The following is a 13755-nucleotide window of genomic DNA, read 5'->3' as shown; positions in this document are numbered from 1 at the left end:
CAAGACAGAAAGGTGGGCGAGCTGGTTAACATTCCTCGTACTTTTGGCAACAGCGCAAATGCAACACGGGCGAAAGGACACGGCCGCGTTGTCGCGTTTTTTCCCTCCCTTTTGTCCGTTTTGCTTTTTGCGATGTTACCCAGAAGTACGACGAAACATTCTTTAGCCAGCTATTGTTTCGTCGATGCGAGATGCAGAATGCCTTCCCCCCATTCCACCCTTTATTTCTCTCCATTCTCGCCTCCTAGCATCGCTATAACAGACGCCCCTTTTTAACGAACTTAAGCGTGCTGCAAAGTGTTATATACCGAGTAACCGGTGGTATGCGACCACAGCGCGCCGTCGTCAAGGCACGTAACACGTCACGTGCTTATCTCCCCGCGTCGTCACCTACACGGCTCGCGCACGCTTATCTCGCTCCTCGGCGCGTCCCCGGCAGGCGCGCACTTATGGGCCGCGTCGCCAGATAATCTGCACTCCCTCCTCTTCGGAAGCTTAGCCGATACGCGCGGCGGCCGCTTTCGAGCACCGCCGTTGCCTCAGCACGACACGACTTGAACTCTGGAGCCTGGGCGGGCGGCGATAGCCGCGAGAAAAACACGTCTCGCCGTGAGACGGAGCGGGAGCGCGCAAGTGGACGCCTTCCGTGCCCACGTGAGCTGGTACTGGTGATTCTTCGTCTTGCTTTGGATTGGGATGGCGATTATGTGAACGTATTACAAGCAAGCCCCACTGTTCCGTACACGGGAAAGGTAACGTGCTATATTTGTCAAACGCACGTGTTTATAAGTTTTCTCGGATGCGTTCATCGAGCGACCGAGCGTACTACTCGACCCGCTCACTGTTTAGCTAAGTTATGATGATGTTGTGACATGAAGGCCTGCTGTGGCCTTGGATGTGTAATAATAATAATAATAATAATAATAATAATAATAATAATAATAATAATAATAATAATAATAATAATAATAATAATAATAATAATAATATAGTAAACATACACAAGATAAGTGGTTTTCAATAACGCACGAAGTGCACAGTTCAGAATGCTTTATTTTTCCCACTTGGTTGAGGGTAGCAGTGCAAGGTGCGAGCTAAAACCTTCGTTTGATGCCCTTTTACCGAGCACGCTGCTGGATACCATTCTCGGGCCGAATTGATAAAGACCTCCATTCTAGAAACTGCTTGCCACTTGCTGGCTGACGCACGGAGGTGCTCCGGCTAGTTTTGTCGCATGAAGTTCCTACCACATGAATCTGAATCGCTGCTTTCTTCTTGCGCATCACTTGCTCAGGTTGCTGCTGCCGACTGAAGCTATAGGGGCTGTTTTCTGTTGTCGCGTCTAATATTCTTCACTTATTGTTAACTGGCGAATACACGACGAAAATAGTTGTAAAGCCGACGTTTCAGTTTGTTTTAGGGAATTTTGAAAATGGTGCGTGATATTCTTCAAGAAATTAGAGCGCTTTATTCATTATAACTTTAATTTACTTTGTCAGTGAAATTAACAACAACAACAGCAACAAAAGAAAACACAGAATTTTGCGCATCCGAGTGTACGACATTTGGTGAAGAGTGACGATTATTAGGCGTAATGGACTTTCGTACTCTTGTCGAGCGGTTTCAAGAGCTGTTACATTTTTTTACGGCTGAGAAAGGAAGTCTTGAGTTTACTGTCAACATTGGTTGACATTGGTTTTTGTAATGTTGTTAGCATTAGTTGACTACAGTGTAAGTAAGAGAACTTTGTTTGCTAGGCAAGCAGAAAGATAAGCTAAAAACGGACGAGCCTTGACCGCTGGAGTGTTTTCGGTAACATCACCCCTGGTGGAACTAACTCGCGCAGTGCGTCCGACGGAGGACTACTCAACAACGTCACTTTAACAGATGTGACCGATTGGTGCAAAAGCGGGGATTTGTGAAACTTAGTAGAAATAAATGAATAAATAAAATTTAGGTTACTTTAGTTGTCTCGCTCTGGAATCGTTGCCGTGATATCACATCGTTGGGCTTCCATGCTTGCAGCATATAGTACATGAGATATCAATTGTCTATGGCATGTGTGAACGCTTTCGAAACATAAATGAAGACAAGTTTAGAAGAGATTTTACGGACACGTGGTCTTCATTCTTCCTTGCGATATTCTGCGCACCGCGGAGTACATAAATCAGCTTAAACTGGTGATTTGTTCTGTCAAAACATGGCGGAGAAAAATTGGGGGAAAATTGAAAGATTCACTTGCTGGGAAAGTGTTTTTGCTAACTTTGAAGGAAATGACAGTCAAACTTACTTGCCGGGTTACAAACTACACAAGGGCTACATAAATGAAACGATAGAACCGTGGTCCTTATGCTGGCCGAACTTGTCGATGTGCACTGACTAGCCCAGTAAAAAACCGCACAAGCTTTCTTATCCTGAATTTCGCACTGAAGCATAAGCGCTGGTACGTCACTGTGACGTCGAAAAGTATTCATTTCGTCTTAGTTAATGGGGGGGGGGGGGGGGGGTTGAGTTATTTATTTACTTGGTATACAACGTAGTTATTCGCTGTACTTATAAACAATTGACCAACTCAAGTGGATATTAAAATAAAATTTTAATTTATAACCTCGAAAACGTTTTGCAAAAATTGCGAAGGTTCAGTGAACAAACAACAAGAAAAAGAAGATCAGTCAGGCAACTGGAGCCTCAAGTTTGCTACTTCATGACTCCATACTGAAACAGATATGGCATATGTAAAGTGTATCAATCATGCATTTCATTGTATTATGACATCTGTTTTCATTACTAAGCTGGAGCTGCAAAGTTCATGCCTCAATTTAATGAACGCTTCTAATTTTAGGCAATTTTAGCAGAAGAATGAAGGGGGTTAAATAAAAAGCTTGCTCCCATCAATTACTTGACCTTACGTTTCTCTCTCTTTGAAATGCAACAAATCTCACTAAACTCACTCCACTAGATATCCAGCCAAACGATTTCTCTGTTCCCACGTACTTAAGTGGGAACCCCATAAGTGAAGCTTGCCCTTAAGAGGAAGCTGTGGAGCTCAGAAGGTCATGCATTGTGTCTAAGAGATAACCGGTGGCTTATAATAGATTAAGAGTGCGTGCCGAGGGAAGGCAAACATATTTCAAAGCGCCAGACTTTTAGATGGAATCGTGTTACAAGCATATGAGTATGTTTTTTGTCGGACATGGGTCGGACATAGGAGACCTGGCTTTTGTCTTAATCTATTAGGACAAAGAAGGCGCTGATGACGACCACGATAATGTAGTCACGGGTTTTGAATACATGGAATCCTTGCAGTCTGTATCAAGCGTGCTTCAGCAGAGCTATCGCTGAGCTTCGGTAATTTGCAACATCGTTCCCGATCTAACACATTCATTTTGATGCATGCTTCCGTGCCACAAAAACGCCAAGTTCAAGCACGTGCGACAAACTACTGCGCACTCTGCGTGTCGGTGTTTTCCACTTATTTGAGGAGTCAGTCTATCTAACTTTTCTTGTCCAGGTGAGCCATGGGTAAGAGGATGCACCTGAAGCCGTGGCTGCTGTTGCTGCTAGTCGCCAAAGTTGCATCTGAAAGTGCCAAGGAGACGTGCCAGGTGGCTGGGTGCGCATGCAACGTGTTCGATGACGTCGGCGAAATGTTCCTTCAGTGTGCCAACCGCTCGCTCCAGAGGCTACCTGAACTGGTCAACGCCGTGGTCGGCGTTGACGCTAGCCATAACATGATTAACGAGTTGATCAAGTTCCCCAACCTGCCTCTTGAAGTGTTAGACTTGCACTTCAATCGCATCAGCGAGATACCGGCCGGTGTGTTTGCCGAACTAAGCTCACTCGAATTCCTTGACCTGAGCCACAACAACATCGCCGACGTAAGTCCGGAATGCTTCGAAGGACTCGAGAGGCTTTCGGTGCTGAATTTGACTGAGAACTTCCTAGAGGTTCTCCAGCCCAAGGTGTTTAGCACAATGCCCCAGCTCAAGAAGCTTCTGCTTGCTGGAAACACTCTCACAGCCATCGACTCATCGTGGCTGGCCGGCTTGCACAAGCTGGAACACTTGGACTTGCGCATGCTTGGCCTCCGTTCGCTGCCCCAAGGCGTGTTTCGGGACTTGCCGCTGCTACATCTGCTGGAACTCTCGGACAACGAGTTCGAAGACGTGCCAACAAAGGCGCTGTCCAGCGCGAAGTCCCTGAAGATTTTGCACTTGGAGCACAATCCTATCGTTACACTCACTTCCGAGTCCTTTGCCGGTATCGTCGCTATCGAAGAGCTCCACCTATCGGCGATGCCCAAGCTGGAGTCTGTGGAGGAAGGAGCCTTCACTGGCCTCCAGCATTTGAAGATCCTGGACCTGGCCAACAACCCTGCTTTGAGTTCCATCGCTGCCGGCGCTCTTAGCATAGAACCCAGCAACAATACCCTGAAGGAACTGTACTTGGCTTACGCCAACCTGACGTCACTTTCTTTTGCCGGTTTCGAGTGGTGCAGCATTGACGTTCTGGACCTGCGTGGCAACCCTTGGCATTGTGACTGCTCCTTGTACTGGGTCAAAGGCTGCCACTTCGCTCCGGAACTTATGACGAAGTTTTTGTAAGCGATAATGATTTTTTACCTTTTGCATGTCTCTGTTCTTTCTCGAATGCAATTTTCTCTACTATAGATGATTTCATATGACACTACCGTTGACAGTGCATCATGTTTAGTTACTACTCATAGGTTTAAGAACAAGTTTTACATAAGGAGTTCTCATATAGATATACATGAATGAAACAAAGAAAGAATTTTTGTTCGGCGTCCAGTGACGTTACTCTGTAGACCAGGCAAAGCACATTTCTTGCTTATCTCTTGTTGGTTTTACGTAAATATTACGTAAAATTGAAATATCTAAATTTTATGAGGCATTAAGTATACAATTCCGTAGCTCAGCAGTGAAAATAAGCTGTACGACGCCGCGAACTGTGCATCAACTAGGCCGTACTATATATGATTATGATGTATAATACAATGTTGTGAAATACACGTATATCTGCAATTTGCGAATAAACCTTTTTAGTAACACACATAAATGAAATGAGCGCAATAATTTCACGTAATCTCTAAACTAATAGGTCATATTTGCCTGCTTGAAATGCTCAAATGGACGCGATTTACGCAACATCCATAGCTGCACCTGGTGCGGAGTTGCGGTGTTGTAAACTTCGTTGTTCAATTTTTAATACGACGCATTCTGTGCCTCATAGCAGACACATTGCGGTGGGTCGGTAGGCATAAAAATTCCTGACCCGGTCACGCGGTCCCCCTTCGCGCTCGGGAAACAGCCCACAAAACACTGTGCGATTCCTTTGGGCAGCCGGGCCTCGCCATTTGGCTAATCTGCGTTACCTAACAGAGCCGGTGTGCGGGGCCGAGTGATAAACACACTCGAGGAAGCCACTCCACAAGTAAACTATGGATATTCTTACCTGGTAGCTCTTTTGTAAATATGCAATTAGTTCTCCTTTACTTATACGTCTGTGCGATCCTCACTCCCTGTTCTATTGCTCAACTCCCCCCCCCCCCCCCCCCCCCCGCCTTCCTCGTCCACTGCTGACTCCACACTCCAGGCGTCAGCAGACTCCGATAGAAAATTACTGCAGCGAGTAGTAATTTCTTTCCGTTCCTTTTTCTCTGTTTACTTACATATCTAGCTATTTATGTATACTATGAAAAACCAATTTCTGCTACTACTACTACTACTGCAAACGAATGACATTAAGTATAGGTCCACGTTTTTAGGTTGGACCCCCATATTCGGAATTGGCCCACATTTTTGTTGGGATAGCTATATAGCCGGAAAGAAGGGTGTTGAAGCGCAAAAATGCTGTACGCATTAAAATACGCATCTGACAGTGGGATCGAATCGCACTCATCACGAAAGCCCACTCTTGCCGCTCACCAGTCTCAGTTGGAAAAAAGCGCATTTCTTGTTACTGTTCTGCACAACATGAGCACTTCGCAGCAACGTTAGTGAATGTTTGCTAGTGTTGAATTGCATTGAATTGAATTAAATTGAATTAGCGAATGTTTAAAAAAAACTCACCGCCATGAGTAAAAACGCTAGCACGTGCGATATGCTCGGTTAACGAAGCGGCAGCGAAAAGCGTCGAAATTTTGACGAGGATCTTCAAATTTGGCGTGGTTCTCTAGGTAATTAACGTTCAGGAATTTAGTACACCGTCACTAGACTCAAACAGATCACACGTAAAGATAAAAGTAAATATTACTTTCAAGCAAAAACTACAGACTCCTACTACGAGGAGGAGGAACTACCAGACGAGGGCAGGCCCCGCAAATGCAGCGTTGCGACTTGTCCGCTTCATTTGCACGTAGTTTGTGATAATCACTTTTAGCGACTTATTTACGTTCACATTTGGTCTTGCGCAGCCACGAAAACGATTAAATTTTTCCCTTGTCCCACTTCACCGCAAGAACGGCAGGCGTCGAACGCTATTCGTAAGGTACTGGTTGTATTTCATCAGCATCATTGTTATTGACTTCCCACGAGCCACAAAAGAACTGTGCGAGGAAATCACGCGTACACGATAACGTGTGGTCAGCCTTGCACGCGGCGTCTGTGACGTCGCAGTCGCTTCCTTTGTACAAGGTTTATCAAAAAGGCTGCAGCGACAAAAAAGAAAAAGAAAAGGAAAAAGGACGTTTACTCTACGGCGCAGACAAATTCGCGTATTGCCCTGCGAAAAAACTGAGAAAGCTTTGTCAAGTTCGCGGAGATTAGAAGTGTCAATCCATGTGAAGCCGACAGTGCTGACACAGTGGCGGGAAAGGAATGATGTGGCCTTTTGATAGCAAGAAATTGCGCACACCAACACGCCATTGCAAAGGTATACCGAAACTCACACATTGACAAACGCGCAGAAGCTTGTTGCTTAGTGGCATGGACATTTTCTGCGCTATGCAGGTAAAGAACGTGAACAGGCTGTCAATTTAATTTATTCATTTGGGAAGAAATACAATGAGCAGATCTGGTGAAGTCAAAGTGCCATCAAAACGTACATTTTCTTCAAACACATTGTAAATGTTTCAAAACACAAACACACACAAAATAAAAGCTCGTGCACTACTTATTCTGCTCGATATCCCTGCTTTCGCTTGGGGATTTCTTCGTCCCCTTACTGAACAAAATTTGTTTAAGTTTTGCGTTGTTATTTTGGGGGACTGAAAATTTTGCCCAATTTTTCAGATGCTTAAGAAAGAAAAAGACAGTTTCTTTTCGACATATTCTCTCCCCTCAATTCTCTTCGACTCTCAAATCAAAGCGAAGTACTGATAAAAAAAAAAACAGGAACTTAAAATGCTTGTTGTTATTTTTTTGTTTACTGCATTGGACGGTGTTCAGTGTATATATGCGAGAGAATGTATTAATTGTGGTAATATGAATTTAATATGTTGTTTCACCAACTGCCTGGTCATTTTACAAGCACTGCGTGCTTAGATTGACCAGCGAATTCACCCTGTACAAAGAAATTTGGATAAATAAATGAATGAATGAAATGAATGAAATGATGCTTTAGTCACCGCCACACCAACCCGCAGGTGCGACTCCCCGGCCTATCTCTCGGGCATGCCGGTGACGCAGCTGACGGACGATGACCTGCAGTGCGTGCAGCACAGTGCAGCTGCTTCGGGCAACGGGCAAGAGGAGGAGGAGCACCACCACGGTCACATGACGCTGCGGCTGCTGGTGGTCACTGCGGGACTCGTGACGCTTCTCATGGTGCTGGCCGTGGCGCTGGTCGCCTTCCGGCACAAGGACATCCGCGACTGGTTCCAGGACCGGAAGCGCATCGGCGCCGTCTACTACGTCAAGGCCAACTCGGGCCCCTCGTCGCGTTGCTCGCAGGTCTGACCAACGCAGGATTGAAAATCGGACGAATCTTGGCCCAGCTACTTCAGAGACCCCTTCCCCGGGCCCCTTGTTCTTCTTCAGGCGGACTGCTCGTGCAAATGTATAATATTCGAAGGATTGTGAGTGTTTGAGTGTTTTATGCTTTGAGTGTTTTCTGTTTGAAACACCAGGGTGCCTAAGAACACAACTGCTTCTTCCAGTCATGTGACCCCTTTCTTTAAAATATAGCTGCGGATAGGCTTTTTTCCGCGACTATCATAAGTGCAGCTAGGGCTGTTGCTATGCCGTCTGCTACTATGCCGAGATACTTCGCTTCCACTCGTTTTCGTATTTATCTTTGTTAGAAGCTGGCGGAGGGTGATGAAGTGTGCGTACGGGAGGGTAGGGATTTGAGGAAAGAGGACGACAAGCACGAAGAGTTGAGCCGGTCGGCACTGACAAATTTTGTGTGTAGGTCCTCTCAAAGTTAGTGTTATCATTTAATTGCCCAATGCTTCGTCTTGAATGTTTTTCTTTAAACCTATAGGTACTTTGTTGAGTGTACTTTTTAGAAAATTCAGTGTGGCCTAGTCCCCGTCGCGGGTACGAGTCATATTTTGAAACAACAACAACAACAACAACAACAACAACAACAACAACAACAACAACAACAACAACAACAACAACAATAATAATAATAATAATAATAAATGAGGAACCTCCGGATGCCCACACTCAGTGTTGACGGACAGAATATGCTCCGTTCTCGCACCCAAGTTAACTGTCATACTAGGGCGCTTCTATTACAGGAAAAAAAAAAAAACACCATCGCCTTAATCATGCGGCATAACGGGCAAGTTTCTGGCAGGGCGCAAAATACGCTCATGTATATGTGGTAGGAGGCACCGTAAAACCAACCCGTTATTCATATTCGTTTTCAGTGGTTGTGCTCGCTCTTTCATGCAAAGCGTGCTGTCATCGTGGGAGGCAATTTTACCACACACGCCTCACAAAATAGGCCGCTCCGTTAAGCGGCGTTGCACAAAAGGGCCTGCACTTATCGTGACGTATAGAAGCTTGATCCATACTGAACACAGAAGTTCGCTTTTAGCTGATGCTGTTCTTGATGTATCCCTATTAAGAAGTTTGCATAAATCCGCTAACGACCTCTTTTTCTCTTCCCGCTTTTGTTCTCTCATATGACGCTGCTATCTAGGGGCAGTGTTGTGATTCATGTTTAGCTAGTCAGCGCAATACTATGGCGGCGGCGGGCGGGGGGGGGGGGGGGGAGGCGGAACTGCAGTTCAACAACAGAAGAGCGGGAAAGGAAATATAGCTTCTTTAAGGGGGGCGTCATGTTGTCCCTTGATTTCCCTTGTTCGCTCTTTCGACAGTATAGTTTTTTTGCGGTCCTTTTTTGACACCACTGCACCGCTTCTGAAACCTGTGCGCGTAAATTTCGATCATTCAGTGAGTCTTTTAACTAACTGATCAGCGTTCACGAGGCAGCTTCTTTAGATGGTGGAGTATGTTATCGAAATGACGACATCCCTGTGGTTCAAGCGGGCACGCTAGAAACGCGTTAGCCGCGTGTCCCCCATTTCCATCCCCGCACCGTAATGCTTTTTGATTTGCGCTGCCAAGTGGTCTTACATTTTTTGTCTACACTTCAGCATAAACATATCACGCACCCTCGCTCATAAATGAGCGTGTTATTTTTTTATGCGCACAAATATTATTTATAGTTTTTATTTGTGAACTGCTCTTGATAATAAAAAAGGATTTAAGGAAGCTGAGTATTTGTCACTGTTTTCCGTACAGAGTTATGTATATTTGCTTGCGCTTGTATAACGCGCACCCAAGCCTCTCTTCCCTCTCATCCCAAGCCTTCTGCTAGGGCTGCTAGGGATGAGAGGGAAGCAAGATAAGAAGGTAAAATGAGCATTTAGAAAAAAAAAAAGGACTTAGTGCCCGTTCGCTCTGTGAAAAAGTATGACCAGCGAAGCTGTGTACGTGGGCCCATTAATGGCGAACTGCACCGCCGCCGCGGTTCGGCACTGTATTGCAAAAAGTGTCGGTCTACGCGTGGACGCGATCTTCCAGATCCCAGCCATAGACAGCTCAGCTGTAAAAAAAGAAGGTGTTTTGCGAAAAGTTGTACGATTTGCGCAGGAAGTTATGTGCGCAATTTTTCGAACCCTTTATAGTTATACTGAAAAGCTTTCATTTTGCTATTCTGTTCATGAAAGGGAAAAATTACCAGGATGAAAGGATACTTGTTTCCGTAAACACAAAGATGCTTCGCATCTACTGCAATATAATGTACACTTGCAGCAGCAAGCCGCGAGTACTGAACGATGAAGATTTACAACAAGTGACACGCCCCCAGACCCTAAGAAAGACGCACTTCTAAAAGTTTCCTGGCACTGCCGCGAATGTGAATGTGCTCAAGATTTGTAAAATTTTGATAAGACACAGGAATGAAGAAGTTCGTCGGTCTGTTCAAGGCGTGCCATATCAGTAATTGCGGCAGCACACTCATAAGCTATCGTTCGGTAGCCTTCATGAAGAACTGCCCAACTGCCAAAGGAACTGTCGTGCCTGAACTGATGTCAGTCGTGCCCACGATGGACGGGTTGGCGCTGCATTCACCAGAGCATGTGCTAATACGTCGCTTCATGCGTCTTTCAGTAGACGTAGGCGTTTGCGTTGTCCTTTTCGTTCCTTTCGTGCCGGTTTTTTCTACGCTTGACCTTTCGCAGCGTGACTCGTATTTCCTCGCGACGTCGGCTCTAACTGGAATCGAGGTGAGCAATGTTCTGGTCATACGGGGAACATCTGTTGCACGTTTTGTTGAGAGGGCGGGTGACTGGCCTCGACGAGATTTTTTTTTTTTTCGTGGATTCTGTGTTTCGGAAACTTGTGTCGTTAGGAGTATACCTCAACTCTAGAGACGTTATATATTATGACATGTACCGTCGCGAAAATGCCAAACGGACTCCTTTCGTTCTGGTTGAAATGGTGACAAAGGACAAAAAAAAAAAGTGTCGAAATCAGTCTTCGCGATTTTGCAGGAGACGATTAAGTTGGTTACGTGGCGTGTTCTGAATTTCTGTTCACTGCAGTCCTATACTGAATTGCTCGAGGAAAAAGAAAACGATGCAAAAGAAGGACGCTTTTGCATATAAATAGCAATGCATTTTTGCGAGAGAAGATAAACAGGAAAAGACTTGCACATACTTCAGCACTTGAACAAGTGCAGGCTGCTATTTCACCTGTAACGCAATCTAGACAGCATAGTATTTATGAGTTTGGCGCCAATGCTATGAAGAGTGATGGCATAGTACAGATCAACAGAGAAACGTTTGCGAGGTTATGGTCTTGCAATATGCCGTGCCTTTCACTTTTGCAACGGGAATCCAGCTACTATGGCAACTTTGACGCATGAAGCATAACCTGTAGTTTCCGCTTTTCGTCACCACTGACGGTCCGTGCAAAGCGTTCTTTAAGCAATATTTTATAACGTACGGAGGAGTTTATAGGCAAAACCATTGACTAAACCTTCAGATGCCAAATCACGCTCGCTTACTCGAAAAAAGAAACTGATCTCATCTGCGTACATAGCTGCGCGCTGAGATGTAATAAAACCATTAGGCTTATACTTTGCATTCACCTAGAAATTGTGCGTGGTCTTCTGCATTTAGGCAACAGATAAGCGATCTCTACTGAAAGAAGGATCGGTTGCTTGGCAACGCCACCTTTAAGGGAGTGACCACGACCACTTTGCGGAAGCGAACAGAAAATACATTTGCGTTGTATCGCGTGCACCCTACACCACAGCGTTATTCGAGACTTGGCGTCCGCAACCATGGCCTCTAATATATGATATGCGGAGGCCATGCTGCAATCAGTCTCCTGTAAGCATTGCTGGAAGGAATTCCGACGCTGCGATTGTTCGGCCACCGTGGTTACACATAGATTTGTTACGCGCTTTTAGCTTCAGACGTTCTTGTGGCTTTATTGCGGTTTATTTGTCTAAATTTTCAAGCCTCAATATGCGAATATCTCTAAACACACCAAGGCATATGACATTGCGTAAACGCATAGTCATGGTAAATTGTTATATTTAGGACGCAAACCTTTTGTACGATATGATCAAATTACAAAACACGCAAGGTTTTTTGAAGACCCCGGAGGAATTTAAGCAACTCTATCTACTGCTCGTTATTCCGCTGGCGGATCCATAGGCAGCGGTTCTATCCTGTGCTAGTGCGCAAACATAATTGCCATGTTGACGTCAGTGTGCTGTATTATCACATGTACATTGTTTTACTTTTTAACGGCGACCGTTTTTCACCGAATTATCACTGCTATCGATTTGTGGCTCTGTGCATGACGGACATGTCGTGCTGCCGCGTTTCTTGTTTACGCAGTTTCTTGAAGTGCAAGTACCCCAATATGTCAACTACGATGACCTCAATGCAAATAATTATATAATTTTGTACACGCCGCTTATCTAAAGCTTCACTTCATGCACTTAGATTCCGGCATTACCGTTAGGTCGGCAAAATTTTCCCCATACATTGAATAACCGCCGTCGGCAAAATAGTAAATGTATGCGTGTTTGATCGAGAGTCTCAAGCTTACGGTACGGTCGTACGTAAGCGTAAGAGTACGGTCGCAAAACCGTACTCCCGCATGCACGCCATGTGGGCCGTCAGCAAGCGACCTGCGGGGCTTGGAGCGTAAGCCAGCCAGCTACGTCAGCAACTTCATTGTGAAGATACAAAGCCACCACGGTCGCAAATGATAAGATACAGGTAGTCGCCGGGGGGCATATAGAAACACACTGTTCCTGTTTTATGGGCAACACGCGCATACTTGTTGAAAACATACTTGAGAGAGCTGCGACATTATTTATTACACATTTCGCTACCTCTCGTGATAGCATGGAAAGTACTAAATTAAAAGCAATTCACAACTCCAGAATCCGTTATCTGTGCTAGCAACGCTCTTTAAATAAACAAAGATGGCTGTAACGCAAAGGTCAAGGAGGTTAAAGAAAGACTGCTGGAGTGGAAGCTCCCGTAGCTTCTTACCAGGAAAGATGAAGCCAATGCTTCCCCCTCCTTCACCTGAACTAGAGCCTTGTCGGGTGATCTCCGCTTACAGAGTAAGTGATTTGACTCTGTTATTCAATTGTGTTAATATTATTATGTTAAGGTTAATGTTATTCAATTAGTCAAATTAGAAAATAAAAGCTAGTTGTTCCCAACGAAAATAATTTCTTCTGAACACTGATGACGCTCGGAATATTCTGAATATACCAGGATATTCAGATTTCACACTAAAAGCAGTAATATAGAGGTACACGTAGATACGTATCTGTCTGGTAAAATAAATCACGATTATAACCAAGGAGGTTGATTAACTGTTGGGAAGTGTGCAAAAAGCACTCCTTCACCATTTTTTTATCGTTTATTCATAGTTTATCGTGCCCCCCCCTGTGCGGGTTCACCTTCGGGAGATCGGTTCCACTCCAGCAGTTTTTCTTTAACTTCCTTGACCCAGGTTCACGCCGGTTATTTCACTTGGTGCTCTGTGCGCTGTGCTGAAACTTCTCATTTGTGGCGTAGATTCCAGGTGTTTCGTCGAAATCGAAAGGGTCCTTGCTGCTGATTACCTTATTTTCATCGGTCTCAAAGATTTCGGTAACGAAACCGCGGAAATGGTAGCGCTGCGCGTATAAGTGTCTGTCCTGCCGAACGAGCCGCACCGGCCTTTTGAAAGAGAAAGCCAAGTGAGCCGGAGGTTGGGAAAGGGGGACGTCTGTGCATAGCAAACCTCCGAAAGGTGCTGC

The 13755-nt window shown here is 45.1% G+C and overlaps 2 protein-coding genes across 9 annotated transcripts in view; both read left to right on the top strand.

The window, feature by feature from the left end:
* Positions 1 to 433: 433 nt before the first annotated feature.
* On the top strand, positions 434 to 8139 carry LOC135898389 (leucine-rich alpha-2-glycoprotein-like). 2 transcript variants are annotated; one of them, XM_065427290.2, is made up of 3 exons: positions 434 to 662; positions 3512 to 4600; positions 7604 to 8139. In XM_065427290.2, the coding sequence occupies exons 2-3, from the start codon at positions 3519 to 3521 to the stop codon at positions 7914 to 7916; spliced, it is 1395 nt and encodes a 464-aa protein (XP_065283362.1). In that variant the 5' UTR covers positions 434 to 662; positions 3512 to 3518; the 3' UTR covers positions 7917 to 8139. The 2 variants fall into 2 exon arrangements, with proteins under 2 accessions (XP_065283362.1, XP_065283361.1); XM_065427289.2 differs by having other exon boundaries at positions 435 to 752.
* A 2147-nt stretch (positions 8140 to 10286) lies between these two features.
* Positions 10287 to 13755, top strand: part of LOC135898392 (thrombospondin type-1 domain-containing protein 7A-like) — an 818428-nt gene continuing 814959 nt past the window's right edge. For all 7 annotated transcript variants that reach the window (XM_065427299.2, XM_065427298.2, XM_065427295.2 and 4 more), the window contains exon 1: positions 10287 to 10702. The gene's annotated coding sequence lies outside the window, so the exon portion shown is untranslated. The remainder of the gene's footprint in view (positions 10703 to 13755) is intronic.

This window comes from Dermacentor albipictus, chromosome 4, assembly GCF_038994185.2.
Source record: "Dermacentor albipictus isolate Rhodes 1998 colony chromosome 4, USDA_Dalb.pri_finalv2, whole genome shotgun sequence".
Lineage (NCBI taxonomy): Eukaryota > Metazoa > Arthropoda > Arachnida > Ixodida > Ixodidae > Dermacentor > Dermacentor albipictus.
The sequence above is the reverse complement of the archived record's forward strand: the minus strand, read 5'-3'. Positions and strand labels throughout refer to the sequence as shown.

What these genes read in the sequence shown, in the direction of transcription:
- LOC135898389 (XM_065427290.2), top strand. Translation starts at nt 3,519, where the DNA reads ATGGGTAAGAGGATGCACCTGAAGCCGTGGCTGCTGTTGCTGCTAGTC. An exon ending in GAACTTATGACGAAGTTTTT is followed by an intron (nt 4,601 to 7,603) that starts GTAAGCGATAAT and finishes ACCAACCCGCAG; the next exon opens with GTGCGACTCCCCGGCCTATC.